The sequence below is a fragment of the Solanum dulcamara genome, chromosome 8, assembly GCF_947179165.1.
Source record: "Solanum dulcamara chromosome 8, daSolDulc1.2, whole genome shotgun sequence".
In the NCBI taxonomy this organism is placed as follows: Eukaryota; Viridiplantae; Streptophyta; class Magnoliopsida; order Solanales; family Solanaceae; genus Solanum; species Solanum dulcamara.
In genome coordinates this window covers 8,334,714-8,348,585 of record NC_077244.1, presented here as the reverse complement: position 1 = coordinate 8,348,585, position 13,872 = coordinate 8,334,714, and the positions used below count along the sequence as shown (strand labels likewise).

At 33.5% G+C, this 13,872-nt stretch overlaps 2 protein-coding genes across 6 annotated transcripts; one reads left to right on the top strand and one right to left on the bottom strand.

Moving 5' to 3' along the window:
* Positions 1-1,650: 1,650 nt before the first annotated feature.
* On the top strand, positions 1,651-3,376 carry LOC129899777 (putative pentatricopeptide repeat-containing protein At1g12700, mitochondrial). Its single transcript, XM_055974797.1, has 3 exons — positions 1,651-1,751; positions 2,076-2,916; positions 3,032-3,376. Exons 1-3 carry the CDS (start codon positions 1,651-1,653, stop codon positions 3,374-3,376), a joined length of 1,287 nt encoding a protein of 428 aa, XP_055830772.1.
* A 3,563-nt stretch (positions 3,377-6,939) lies between these two features.
* On the bottom strand, positions 6,940-11,439 carry LOC129898973 (putative pentatricopeptide repeat-containing protein At1g12700, mitochondrial). 5 transcript variants are annotated; one of them, XM_055973705.1, is made up of 4 exons: positions 11,291-11,439; positions 11,148-11,200; positions 9,402-10,989; positions 6,940-7,631 (listed from the first exon to the last, which is right to left on the bottom strand). In XM_055973705.1, exons 2-3 carry the CDS (start codon positions 11,174-11,176, stop codon positions 9,555-9,557), a joined length of 1,464 nt encoding a protein of 487 aa, XP_055829680.1. In that variant the 5' UTR covers positions 11,177-11,200; positions 11,291-11,439; the 3' UTR covers positions 6,940-7,631; positions 9,402-9,554. The 5 variants fall into 5 exon arrangements, with proteins under 5 accessions (XP_055829680.1, XP_055829682.1, XP_055829681.1 ...); XM_055973707.1 differs by lacking the exon at positions 11,148-11,200; XM_055973706.1 differs by lacking the exon at positions 11,291-11,439 and having other exon boundaries at positions 11,148-11,275.
* Between the last annotated feature and the right edge of the window lie 2,433 nt (positions 11,440-13,872).

Genomic DNA, 13,872 nt, shown 5'->3' with positions numbered 1-13,872 from the left:
TATTCTTTTTACTTCTTGATTGAGATCTGCCATGATTGTGACTCCCATTATGGCCACATTCCGTTGGTCTTTCTTATTTTTGCATCGATTTTCTTTTTCTAAGACAGCAGCTGCAATTTCATTGAAAACTAAACTGTCTATATTGTTCGTCAGATTAATGATGAGTTGATCATACAAGTCAGGCAGACTTTGAAGTAGAAGCTCCGCACGTTCAGTCCCCTCTATTTTGCAACCCATTATTGTAAGTTGTGAAAATAGAGTATTCAAAGTATTGATGTGTTCAGTAACTGACATGGACTCTGCCATTCGAAGAGTATACAATCTTCTTTTTAAGAAGATTTTATTATATAAAGACTTGGCCTCATACAATCCCGTAAGAGTATCTCATATTTCCTTCGTCGTCCGCTTTTCAGCCACACTAGACAATACTTGATCTGCTAGTGCCAAGTGTAGATCAGCAACTGTGTTGCTGTCTATGTCATTCCACTTGCTGTCATCAGCAAAGTCTGCGGGCCTGCCTTCAATTGCAGCTAAGCAATTGTCTTTTCTCAATATCGCTTTTATTTTCATTTTCCACAATGAGAAATTAGTCCCATTGAATTTTTCAACGTCAAATTTTATTGTACTCGACATTGTTATTTGATTCACACCCTTCTAGATTATTTCTGAATATTTTTGCGAACAATCGTGACAAACTGTACCATCACCGAAATTTACTATTCACATGAATAGTACTATTCACCGAATTTACTATTCATGAAAATTTTACTATTCACGAATAGTACCTTTGTATAAAACAGACAGAATAACCGAGGGATCTGATACCACTGTTGGAGGGAGGAAGCACAACAACTAAAGTTGGATATGACAATTAGTATGAAAATAAATTAGACACGAGAATTTTACGTGGAAACCCCTCTAACTAAAAGAGGGGAAAAACCATAGGGTAGAAGGATCTCACTATTAAAATATGGGATTACACTACTCTCAAATACAAGGAGAAAATAATAATTAACACTTCTCTCTTGTAAAAGGAACAACTACTAAAGAGGACACTCAAGACTATAATATTTATCTTGGTGTATAACTCTCTTTGTATTCTTACTCTCTCTTGCTGGGATGATTTAAATGAGGGCAAGAGGTCCTCTATTTATAGGAAACTAGAAACGCGTAAAATCTGTGTATTGAACCTCTCTTTTTGACTACGCGTTCAAAACGCGTTTTGTTGACTACGCGTTCAAAACGCATTTTGACTATCTTGCAAGGATGAAGCCTCTTCCTTCTCTTGTTGAATTTTCTAAATTATTTAACACTATGATAAATAGGAAGCATTACTCTGCTGTCGTTTCTCTTTTTCGAGAAATGTTATCTTTTGGGGAATATGGGAAGCATTCAAAAGGACTTGCCATGGAGAACAGTTTGGAAGACAATTGCACCCCTTAGGGCGACATGTTTCACTTGGATCGCTACTCCCCTATCTTGTTCTGTGCAGCAAATGCTTTTTGTGTGAAAATGCCAATGAATCAGTAAATCATCCACTACTTCACTGCACCTTCAGTAAATAGATATGGACTATGTTCCGTGCTATTTTTGGTGTCCAATGGATCATGCCAGGATGCATTAAACTTGCACTAAGCAGCCTGGGGGACAATGAACACTACACAATTGTTGTACCTTCCTGCATTTTCTGGTCTATTTGGATGGAGAGGAATGTTAGATGTTTCATTGACTAGAGAAGCAAGAATAAAAAGGTATGGCAAGACTGGATCACCTTGCCTTAGACACGTCTGAGTAGGAAGACCTTCTGGAGTACCATTAATAGTGATAGATACTCTAATAGTAGTTATAGAAGACCATTAAATGCCTCCATCAGAATCACATTTGACCCATTTGGCAGTAGTAAGGTTGTGTCAACCCTTCACCACCAAAATATAGTTTGTTTCATTGGTGGTGGCCGGAGGGGTGGCAGAACACTACCGCCTTAGAAGAGAATTCTCCTGTCGTTTCTCTTTTTAGAGAAATGCAGAAATTGGTATCCCAATTCGTTATTTCATTTTGAATATCGTGATTAACAGCTATTGCCTGATGCATCGTGCTGATTGTGGGTTTCTGGTGTTACCCATTTACCTCAAGAAGGGTATTCCATTTGATATCGTCACCTTTAACACCCTAATAAGGGGAATATTTACTGAAAATAAGGTCAAGGATGTTGTTGAATTGTTCAAAAAGTTGGTGAGAGAGAATATTTGTGAGCCCAACCAAGTCACATATGCAACTGTAATGAATGGGCTCAGCAAAAGGGGGTATACTCAGAAGACTTTAAGTTTGCTACGGTTAATGGAACAGGGGAACACTAATCCCAACATAATTAACTACAACATTGTCATAGATTCCCTTTGCAAAGATGGGAACTTAGATGCTGCTATCAACCTTATGAACGAGATGAAGCAGAACGGCATTCTTCCAAACATAGTCACGTATAATTCATTGATTGATGGTTTGAGTAAGCTTGGTCAGTGGGAAAAGGTTAAGACAATGTTCTATGAGATGGTCCTGAACCTTAATATTTATTTAAATGTGTGCACCTTCAACATAGTGATAGATGGACTATGTAAAGAAGGGAAAGTCGCAGATGCCGAAGATGTAATGGGACACATGGTCGAAAAAGGTGTAGAGCCCGATATATTCACCTACAATGCGATGATGGATGGATATTGTTTGTGTGGTCAACTTGATGGAGCGAGGAGAATTTTTGATATTATGATAGATAAGAACATTGAGCCCGACAATATTAGCTATAGCATACTAATAAATGGATACTGTATGAAAAAGAAAGTTGATGAATGCAATTGTTTCATGAAATTTGTCAAAACGGATCAAAGTCTGATATTGTTACCGACAGTACTATCTTGCAAGGTCTGTTTGAAGTTGGAAGAATTGGCGATGAGGAAAATATTTATGCCGAGATGCTATCTACGGGCCCTAGACCTGATATACACCTCATAGCACTTTGCTCAATGGTTATTTTAAGTACGGACTTGTTGAAGAAGCTATGTCACTCTTTATAAAGTTGGAAAGAAAGAGAGAAGGTACTATTGCATTTTACAATGCTGTCATTAATGGATTGTGCAAAAATGGTAAACTCGACGAAGCTCATGTTGTTTTTGAGAAGCTTTCTTTCATTGGATTGCTTCCGAATGTGAGAACATACACTGTAATGATAAATGGATTTTGTCTTAAAGGGTTGTTTGATGAAGCTAAAGATATTCTTAGAAAATGGAAGACAAAGGTTGCTTTCCAAACAATGTCACATACAATTTTATTGTCCAAGTATTTCTCAGGCGCAACAAAATTAGTGAAATGGCATTTTTCATGAAGGAAATGGTTGGAAGGGGCTTCTCATTTGATGCAACTACAACTGGGATTTTGGTAAACGTTTTAAGGGTGAATCCTTGCGTCCTTGACATGATACCACAACTTCACTTGAAAAATAAGAAGGGAATACTTCTTTCACTTGGTTTGGTTTATTAGACTATACTCTGCCACTATTATACAATTTCCTTTTCACCCCTGCAAAAGAGACGTCATCCAATGCACTTGCAGCAGCTGAAACAATGGTAGCCAGAGTGTTACTTGAGCTTTCCAGGCACTTATTGCGGAGGTATGTCATTTTTGATATTATGATCGTTTTTCCACTCTTCTATGTTTTGGAAATCAGATAAATAATGTGAGTTCCTCTAAGGGTACTCCTTAGAAGTCTAGGGATATCATTTTGAGTGTTATTTAGTTATCTTTAGGTACTATCATTTTGCGAATCAATAACAATTGCCTATAACTTAAAATGTTATGGAAACAATCTTTTTGACAAGTTCACCAACCCTTCTGTCATTGAACCATAAAGTATGAATATATTTGATTATGGACGGTGAAGACAATATTCGAATTACTTTAGTATATATTCTTAGAGCTTTATGTATGAACCAAAAGCACTGGATTTATCGGAATTTAATTTTTTGAACAATAAAACTGTCAATTTTTTTTTTGGTAAATAAAGAATTTTATTACCAAAGTAAGGGTATGTATAGCTCAAGAAGAAAAACCAGTACCTAACTGGCCTGGACATACAAAAATTGGCAAAGTTGATTGGTCCTTTGACTATCTTCATTTGCCTAAGATGGAGGGAAGGGAATTCTTTTGAAGATGTAGAAATCTTTCTGCAATTCTCTATAGTAATTGCTTATTTCCATATTTTAGATTAACTTCGTAATGCATTCTTTGCATGTTATTTTAAGAATATGCAGAAAAAACGGTTTTATGTCTTATCTTATGCTTTAACTTTGTGTTATAGTGCTGGTGACTTACTTTAATTAGTTAGATGTACACAGTAGAATATTGTATAATCACAGAGGAAAGCTTGTGCAATGTTCTGTACTCACTGTAAGGTATGCAATGACATTCAGAAGAAAAAAAATGCATACCTTGTGATATTGGGATGCATTTTCATTTCTTCCTCTATTATTACTATGTAAGTAAAAGAAGACCTACTTTACACTTTAGTTAATTTCTAAAAGAATTCTGACTTTTCAGTATGAATACTGCAGATGACTTGTCATGCAAGTTTTCTTATGAACTGTTGTGTCCTATCTGAAGCTTTTAATACTTATTCTCTTTTGTACCTTCTTTAATGGTGAATTAGTTAATTTGCTGTGGAACTCAGGATTTCATTAATTTCTAATTGTCTATGTTCCACTGGAAGATGTGTCGTTCTTCAATTACAAAGCCCTACTCCTTTTAGTAGTTTTCAATAGAAGTGAAATAACTTGTTACTAAATGACATAATAACTACCATTATTTGCTAGTTAAAGGTGCTATTTAGGGTAGTAGCTATTATGAGTCATGACTGATGTTTATTTTGTGCTACGTGTCTCAGGGGTTGTTTTCTTCTTCTGTGCTCTCTTGCTTTCCTGGTAAATCCAATATCTGTTAGTATTGACTGAATGGTTCTTAAATCATTTGCTGGAATCATTAGAGAATGTGGTATCAACCACTTCTAAAAATTATCGGCTTCTTCTTAATTGACTTTTAGAGTTGGCGGTGCGACCTCTTGCTTCTCTGTGCTAGTTTTTTAAGTTTTGAAATTGTTCTGTGATGATGTCTGCATGTGTAGCCTTTTGAATTAAAGATATTTTGTTGTCTATGAAATATTGAATCTTGTGGACACTATAAGATAGGAGTAACATATATCAAATTACTTCCCTCTAGTAGCTAAATCTGTGAGACATTTTATAACATGATATCAAATTTTTTACATGTGGATTTGCAAAAACATTTTGTAAGTGACAACTTATGAAAGGTGGTATATTTCTGCTTCATATCCCAAACTTGAAGCCCTTTATCTTTGCCACATGTTAAGAATATTAGTTTTTACTGGTTTGTTGAGAAGTGGAAGTCCCAGTTTCTTTTTGAAGGTTTAGATATGAAGGTCTGTCAAGTGTCCTTGAATAAGCAAGTGACATATTATGTATATCAATATGAATGCCACTCGATATCTATCATGTACCTTTTTATCTTCACCATTTTTGAATTTTTCTTTTAACTATAATTTACTTATTTATTTATAACGGTACTCGTGCACTTGGAATATTTGACCATATACTTAATGATTAACTCTTGTCAGCACATAATGATTTTACTTCTTATATTTTATTCTTTTGTGCCCTTTATTTAAATTATAAAGATGGGGATTTGGGCACAAAACACGTGTTTTAAGGCGTGAAAAGAAATTTCTCTTCTAAGGCGGTAGTGTCTTGCCACCCCTCCGGCCACCACCAATGAAACAGACTATATTTTGGTGGTGAAGGGGTGACACAACCTTACTACTGCCAAATGGGTCAAAAGTGATTCTGATGGAGGCATTTAAGCATATATCTCAAATGAACCTTCATATACAAATCAACCATCCAAGTTCCTCTTAAGGTTATGATGCAAATTAATTTACTCTTAACATGTAGCAAAGTATTTAAGCTTAAGTTTTTGTGTTTGAAACAAGTACAGAAAAAAAAATAGCAGTTGTCATCAGTTGCATCCTCCCAATATTCCCCAAAATATTTTTATAATACAACCTTGGCCTCCAATGACCTCCAAGTACGACAAAGTGAAAGGAGACGAGACTCACCTTTCCAGTTCCAGTTTTTTTCGGTGCACTCGCTTTATATCTCTGACACACAAGGAAGGAAGCAGCTCCAGCCTCTATCTGGCGATCATTTCGCTGGCATCTCGCATTTACATTCCCGTTTTGACTGCCGCTCGGGGATTTTTCAGCAGCAATTCATTTACATCTGCAGATTCCAATCAAATAGGTCCTTCTCAGGAACAATGAACCTTTCTTCAACAAATATTATTGCTGTGAAAATGTCAATTCCCAATAAGCATTCATACTGTTGGATCATGTATAAACTTAAATAAAATAATTTTAATATGGCTTAACATGAATCGGATTTATTACCTCCTTTGTTTCAATTTGTTTGTGTTGTTTTGACTAAACATGAATTAGAGTTTAAGAAAGTAAAAGAGACGTTTGAATCTTATATTAGTATTAAACATGTCATGTTAAAAGTTAAAATTTTCATAGATATAATGTTATATAATATTATATATTGAGATACGGATCGTAACATTTATGTTGGACTGTATATCTTTGAAAGCTACAAATTTTGTTCATAAATCGTATTCATTGAATGTGATTTATGCCTTATCATACATCTCTTCATTTTTTCTTTCTTTTTTGTTGATATTGGAGCCGAGAGTAAAGTAGAGTTTGAAATAGATTCCATTTTAGAGAGAGTTGAAAAAACACTATTTCGTTGTTAGGTAAATAGAGAAACCAAAAAAATAGTTCCAAAGTGAAATCAAGAAAGAAAAGAGCTCAACACTCATCAGTGAAAAACCATCTCTTGAATTCCTATACACAAAAGAAAGCATTTTGAAACCCCGTAGACACTACCATAATCCCAAAAGAGTTATGAGAAATTTCAAGAATATAATTTTTGGCTCCATATCCCAAAGGAGCCATAACACTGAATAAGTATTCTATCACTGTTAATGGTACTCCGGAAGGTTTTTGGCCTACTCAGACGTGTCTAAGGCAAGGTTTTTGTACAGCAATTGTGTAGTGTTCATTGTCCCTCAGGCTGCTTAGTGCAAGTTTAATGCATCCTGGTATGATCCATTGGACACCAAAAATAGCACGAAACATAGTCCAGATCTATTTACTGAAGGTGCAGTGAAGCAGTGGATGATTTACTGATTCATTGGCACTTTCACACAAAAAGCATCTGCTGCACAGAACAAGATAGGGGAGTAGCGATCCAAGTGAAACATGTCTCCCTCAGGGGTGCAATTGTCTTCCAAACTGTTCTCCATGGCAAGTCCTTCTGAATGCTTCCCATATTCCCCAAAAGATAACATACTTCGACAATAAACTTGCCGTCTTTCTGAAATTTCCACCAGTGAGTCAGAGACCTGATCATTGAGAGATAGCCTCCAATTTCAGCAGCAATTCATTCACATCTTCAAATTCCAAAGAGTTAAAAAACACCAACGAAAAATGAGAGTTGCAGTGGTCTATTTCCCTGGGATGAAAAACATTAGACAAATGATCAGTAGCCAAAGAACAAGTTTAAACTTGCAGCTCTATCCCCACATTAGTCATAACTAATAATAGCTACTAACCTTAATAGTGCCTTTACTAGCAAATAATGGTAGTTTTTATGTCATTTGGTAACAATTTAATGCACTTCTTTTGACAAATACTAAAAAACGTAGGGCTTTCTAATGGAAGAATGACACATCTTCCAGTGGAACATAAACAATAAGAAAATACTAAGGAAATTCTGAGTTCAAGAGCAAGTTAATTATTTCACCCTTAAAGGAAGGCCCAAAAGAGAATTAAGTAATAAAAGCTTTAGATACGAACTTAGTATCAGAAAGGACACAGCAAATCATAAGATAACTTACATGACAAGTCAACTGCAGAATTCATACTGAAAAATCAGAACTCTTTTAGAAACTAAAGTGTAACGTAATCTTCTTTAACTTACATAGTAAAAATAGTGGAAGAAATGAAAATACGTCCCAATATAACTAGGTATGCATTAGTTTCATCGGAAGGTCATTGCATACCTTACAGTGACTACAGAGCATAGTGCAAGATTTCCTCTGTGATTATGCAATGTTCTACTGTGTCCATCTCACTAATTAAGTGAAGTTACCAACAGTATAACACAATGTTAAAGTATAAGATTAGACACAAAACGATTTTTCTGCATATTCTTGCAATAACATGTAGGGAATACATTAAAAATTTAATCTAAAATATAGAAATAAAGAATTATTACAGTAGCAAATTGCATAAAAAATTCTACATCTTCAAAAGAAATCCCTTCCCTCCATCTCCTACATTAGTTGAAAATGGCTATAGTCAAAGGACCAATTAAGTTCGACAATTTTTATAAGTCCAGGCCAGTTAGGTACTGTTTTTCTTCTTGAGCAATACAATTCTTTATTTACCAAAAGAAAAAAAAAGTTACAATTTTATTGCTCTAAAAATTCAATTCCCAAAAGATCATTCAGTACTTTTAGTTCATACATAAAGCTCCTAAAATTATATCCTAAAATAATTCACATATTGTGTTGACCATCCATAGTTGAATATATTCATACTATATGGTTCATGGACAAAAAGATAGTTGCAGTGTTTAAACTTGTAGCTCTATCCCCACATCAGTGATAAGTCATAACTCATACTAGCTACAACCCTTAATAGCGCCTTTACTAGCAAATAATGGTCGTTTTTATGTCATTTGGTAACAATTTAATGCACTTCTTTTGACAAATACTAAAAAAAGTAGGGCTTTCTAATGGAAGAATGACACATCTTCCAGTGGAACATAAACAATAAGAAAATACGAATGAAATTCTGCGTTCAAGAGCAAGTTAATTATTTCACCCTTATAGAAAGGCCCAAAAGAGAAGTATAAAAGCTTTAGATACGAACTTAGTATCAGAAAGGACACAGCAAATCATAAGATAAATTACATGATAAGTCATCTGCAGAATTCATACTGAAAAATCAGAATTCTTTTAGACACTAAAGTGTAACGTAGTCTTCTTTAACTTACACAGTAATAATAGTGGAACGTGTCAAAAAGATTGTTTCCATGACATTTTTAGTTACAGGCAATTGTTATTGACTCCCAAAATGATAGTACATGAAGATAACTAATACTATTCACAATGATATCCCTAGACTTCAAAAGAGTGTCCCTAAAGAAACCATTATTTATCTGATTTTCAAAAAATAGAAGAATGGAAAAACAACTAAAATATCAAAAGTGATGTACCTCCACAACAAGTATCTGGAAAGCTCAAGCAACGCTCTGACTGCAATTGTTTCGGCTACTGCAAATGCATTGAGTGTCGTCTCTTTTGTAGGGGTAAGAAGGAAATTGTATAATAGTGGCAGTATAGGCAAATAAACCAAGTGAAAGAAATGGTCACTGGTTTTTTTCCGAGCGAAGCTCTGGTATCATATCGAGGACGGAAGGATTCTCCCTTATAACATTTACCAAAAACCCAGTTGTAGTTGCATCAAATGAGAAGCCCCTTCCAACCATTTCCTTCATGAAAGATGCCATTTCGCTAATTCTGTTGCACCTGAGAAATCCTTGCACAATAACATTGTAAGTGAGATTGTTTGGAAAGCAACCTTTGTCTTCCATTTTTCTAAGAATATCTTTAGCTTCATCAAACAACCCTTTAAGACAAAATCCATTTATCATTACATTGTATGTTCTCACATTCGGAAGCAATCCAATGAAAGAAAGCTTCTCAAAAACAGCATGAGCTTCGTCGAGTTTACCATTTTTGCACAATCCATTAATGACAACATTGTAAAGTGTAATATCAATATCTTCTCCCTTTCTTTCCAACTTTATAAAGAGTGACATAGCTTCTTCAACAAGCCCGTACTTAAAATAACCATTGAGCAAAGTGCTATGTGTGTATATATTAGGTGTGGGGCCCGTAGATAGCATCCCGGCATAAATTTTTTCCGCATCGCCAATTCTTCCAACTTTAAACAGACCTTGCAACATAGTATTGTAGGTAACAATATTAGACTTTGATCCCTTTTGAGAAATTTCACGAAACAATTGCATTGCCTCATCCACTTTCGTTTTCTTGCAATATCCATTTATTAGTATGCTATAGCTAATAATGTCAGGCTCAATGTTCTTATCTATCATGGAATCAAAAATTCTCCTCGCTCCATCAAGTTGACCACGCAAACAATATCCATGCATTATCGCATTGTAGGTGAATCTATCGGGCTCTACACCTTTTCCCACCATGAGTTTCATTACTTCCTCGGCATCTGCGACTTTCCCTTCTTTACATAGTCCATCTATCACTATGTTGAAGGTGTGCACATCTGGATAAATATTAAGGTTCACGGCCATCTCAGAGAACAAAGTCCTAACCTTATCACACTGACCAAGCTTACACAAACCATCAATCAATGAATTATACGTGACTATGTCTGGAAGAATGCCTTTCTGCTTCATCTCGTTCATAAGGTTGATAGCAGCATCTAAGTTCCCATCTTTGCAAAGGGCATCTATGACAATGTTGTAGTTAAATATGTTGGGCTTAGTGTTCCCCTGTTCCATTAACCGTAGCAAACTTAAAGTCTTCTGAGTATACCCCCTTTTGCTGAGCCCATTCATTACGGTTGCATATGTGACTTCATCAGGTTCACAAATCTTGTCTCTCACCAAATTTTTGAACAATTCAACAGCATCTTTGACCTTATTTTCAGCAAAGATTCCCCTTATTAGGGTGTTAAAGGTGACGGTATCAAATGGAATACCCTTCTTGAGGTAAATGGGTAACACCGAAAACCCACAATCAGCACGATGCATCAGGCAATAGCTGTTAATCACGATATTCAAAATGAATCCGTCAATTGGGATACCCAATTTCTGCATTTCTCGAAAAAGAGAAATGACAGGAGAGTAATGCTTCATGTTTATTATAGTTTTAAGTAATTTAGCGAAGCATACAACAGGAGGAAGAGGCTTCATCCTAACCATTTGATGGAAGACAATAACAGCATCATCTAAACACTTGACATTCTCGTTTACTGTATTAGTATGGGATGAAGAATAAGGTCTAACAACTGTAAATGCCGAACCAGAAATGGAATTAGTAAAGAAAGAGAGAAAAGGGATACCATTGGAGCAGTAACTCAAAGGAATTCTCTTCATCTTCGATGGGCGCTTCTCACTCTGAATCTGTACCCTAATTTTGCACAACTTTTGTATAGAGGGGTTTTCTTAAAGTATGTTTTTATTAGATATAAAAAGAAGAAATACACATGTATTGGATTGTGGCGAAAACATAGTTTTGAATTGGAGTATTGAATATATATAAAAAAAAAAATTATTGACAGCATCTCCCTAGAAATAAATTTTGCAATGCACAAATCTAAATTAATTGAGTTTTAATGATAACACCTAAATACACATTATTATCGTTACTTATATATGTTTGGTGTTTTGAATTTTAAAAAAAGTTTCAAAAATATATGAAATAGTTCTTTTTAAAAAAAATCTTACGTTCAAATTTTTAAAAAATTGATAATCTATTTTTCACGCAAATCGTTTTATTGGTCTGAATCTTTTTATTTTGATTAGAGACTTTTTATAACAATGTAAGTGTTGATGTGAAAATTTTAAAATCACTAATGTTAGAAAATTCTTAATTTCTTTAAAGACATTTAATTTTTTTATATTGAAAGAAAATGAAGGCAGTTGATTGAAAGTTGCAAAACATTCAAAAAGTATGGTTTAACACATCAAATCAAAATAAATAATTCAAAAAAAAGAACTCATTGCTATTTATAGTTCTACATTTCATTTGCCCTTTCTTCACTAATTATTCTTGAATAGCACCTGCGTCGATCGAGATTTCTTAATTGTGAATGTATCTAAATCATGATTAGTAAAACGAAAGTTGTAAGTTCCTCTTGACGAAATATCAAGAAATCCACAATTGACAAGTTTTATGTCTAAACAATCTTATATTCAGAACAAAAGTAGTACATGCAAAATTATAGATTTAAGGCCAAACACATACACGATCTCCTTAATTTGTTCCTAAATTTTATTTTGACACTTCAACTCAATTTTGTTCCATTTCAACCCTCCAACTCTATTTTTCATGTATATTTAAATAAATAAAAAATTATCCAATATAATTGTGCAGCTCATGTTAGATAAACATTAAATGGTAAAGAAAAACATTAAGCAACTTACGTAAATAGCTATACTTGTAGTGTTATTGAATTTGAACATCTATAAATATGTTATTTATAAAAATGATTATAATTTATATCTACTATTCTTTGTATATTTGTTTATTTATTTATATATACAGTAATACAGTCATAAATATACGGCAGTAAATAAGATAAAAATCTGATATTATTATTTACTTCCTAAAACCTCTCAACTTTCCATTATTAAATTCACAATTACTAATTACTTATTGAAAGACATGTACGACTAGAATCTTAACAGATTAACCAAAAAATTGAGATACATTGCTTCTTCTATTTTGTCTATATTGTTCTTCTTCAGGAGCCATAATTTGTGTTGTATTTGTTTAATGTTTAATAGATTAATACACTCATGGCTATGAATATGACAAACTACCATGTATAACCTTTCATTCCAACTAAAAATCTCTTATCAACTTTTACCCATTTTATTTTAAACTTGTTGTCGTTTTGTTCCTCTATTTCAAAAGGATGAAACGACGATTATATTTCAAAGATGACGTTTCCATCTATAACTCAGTTAGAAATTTAAACATTAACATAATAAATGAGGAACCAACTATAGTAAGGGCAATGACTAAATAAGATACTCAATATAATTTTCAATTCAACTTAAATTTTCTTGTCAGACTTTTACTCATCTTAATACAAACAAATGCGACAATTTAAACACATTACCCTTAAGAATACAACAATACAGTGTATATATGTATAGTCTGGATATTAAACAAAAGTTTGATACATTTTGACAACCATATAATAGAAACAAATAGAATAGAACATACCACAAAATAGTATCCAATTGTATTTAAGAAATACTAGCATATATGAATACTTTGAATTCAAATGGATGCAGTATTTATATAAGTATGATTGTTTAAAATATCAGTGTTGGGGGGATATATGAAAACTTTGAATTCTAATGAAGACAATATTTCTTCAATGAAACCTTATAAAAAAATAGATGAACCATGTAGTTGTATACACGTGTAATCTACAAAAAGACGAGGACAAAAATTGAAATTGAAGGATACCTGATAAAGCTGAAATCGTGCAAAAGAAAATCATGATTAAGATGGAAATATGGGGGGAAAACAATGAAATAAGGATATTGCAAGAGAAAACCTTGAAGATGGTAAAAAATTGGGAAGTGCATTGATTAGGAGTGCATTCATTATTTAGCTATTAAGTATTTGTTTAATTATGTATACAATTTAAAAAATAATTATTAAAAATATAATTAACTTTGTTATTTAATATTTAATTGTATCTATATTATATAAAAAAAGATAAACTATAACTATTTATATTAAATATATATTGATGTTTGATATATTTGAGAAGGCTATAAAGTTATCAAGTACAGACACAACTTCCAAAGCATTCATATAAGCAAATGAATCACTCAAAGGAGAGAAATATTACAAGACCCTTCATCGTTATTGTAACACCCCTCAAAATTTTCCCTAAGATTC

Coding starts and splice junctions, on each gene's coding strand:
- LOC129898973 (XM_055973703.1), bottom strand. CDS start 11,324: ATGAAGAGAATTCCTTTGAGTTACTGCTCCAATGGTATCCCTTTTCTC.
- LOC129899777 (XM_055974797.1), top strand. CDS start 1,651: ATGAACACTACACAATTGTTGTACCTTCCTGCATTTTCTGGTCTATTT. Junction 1,752..2,075: donor AGAGAAGCAAGAATAAAAAG/GTATGGCAAGAC, acceptor CGTGATTAACAG/CTATTGCCTGATGCATCGTG. Junction 2,917..3,031: donor CGACAGTACTATCTTGCAAG/GTCTGTTTGAAG, acceptor GGTTATTTTAAG/TACGGACTTGTTGAAGAAGC.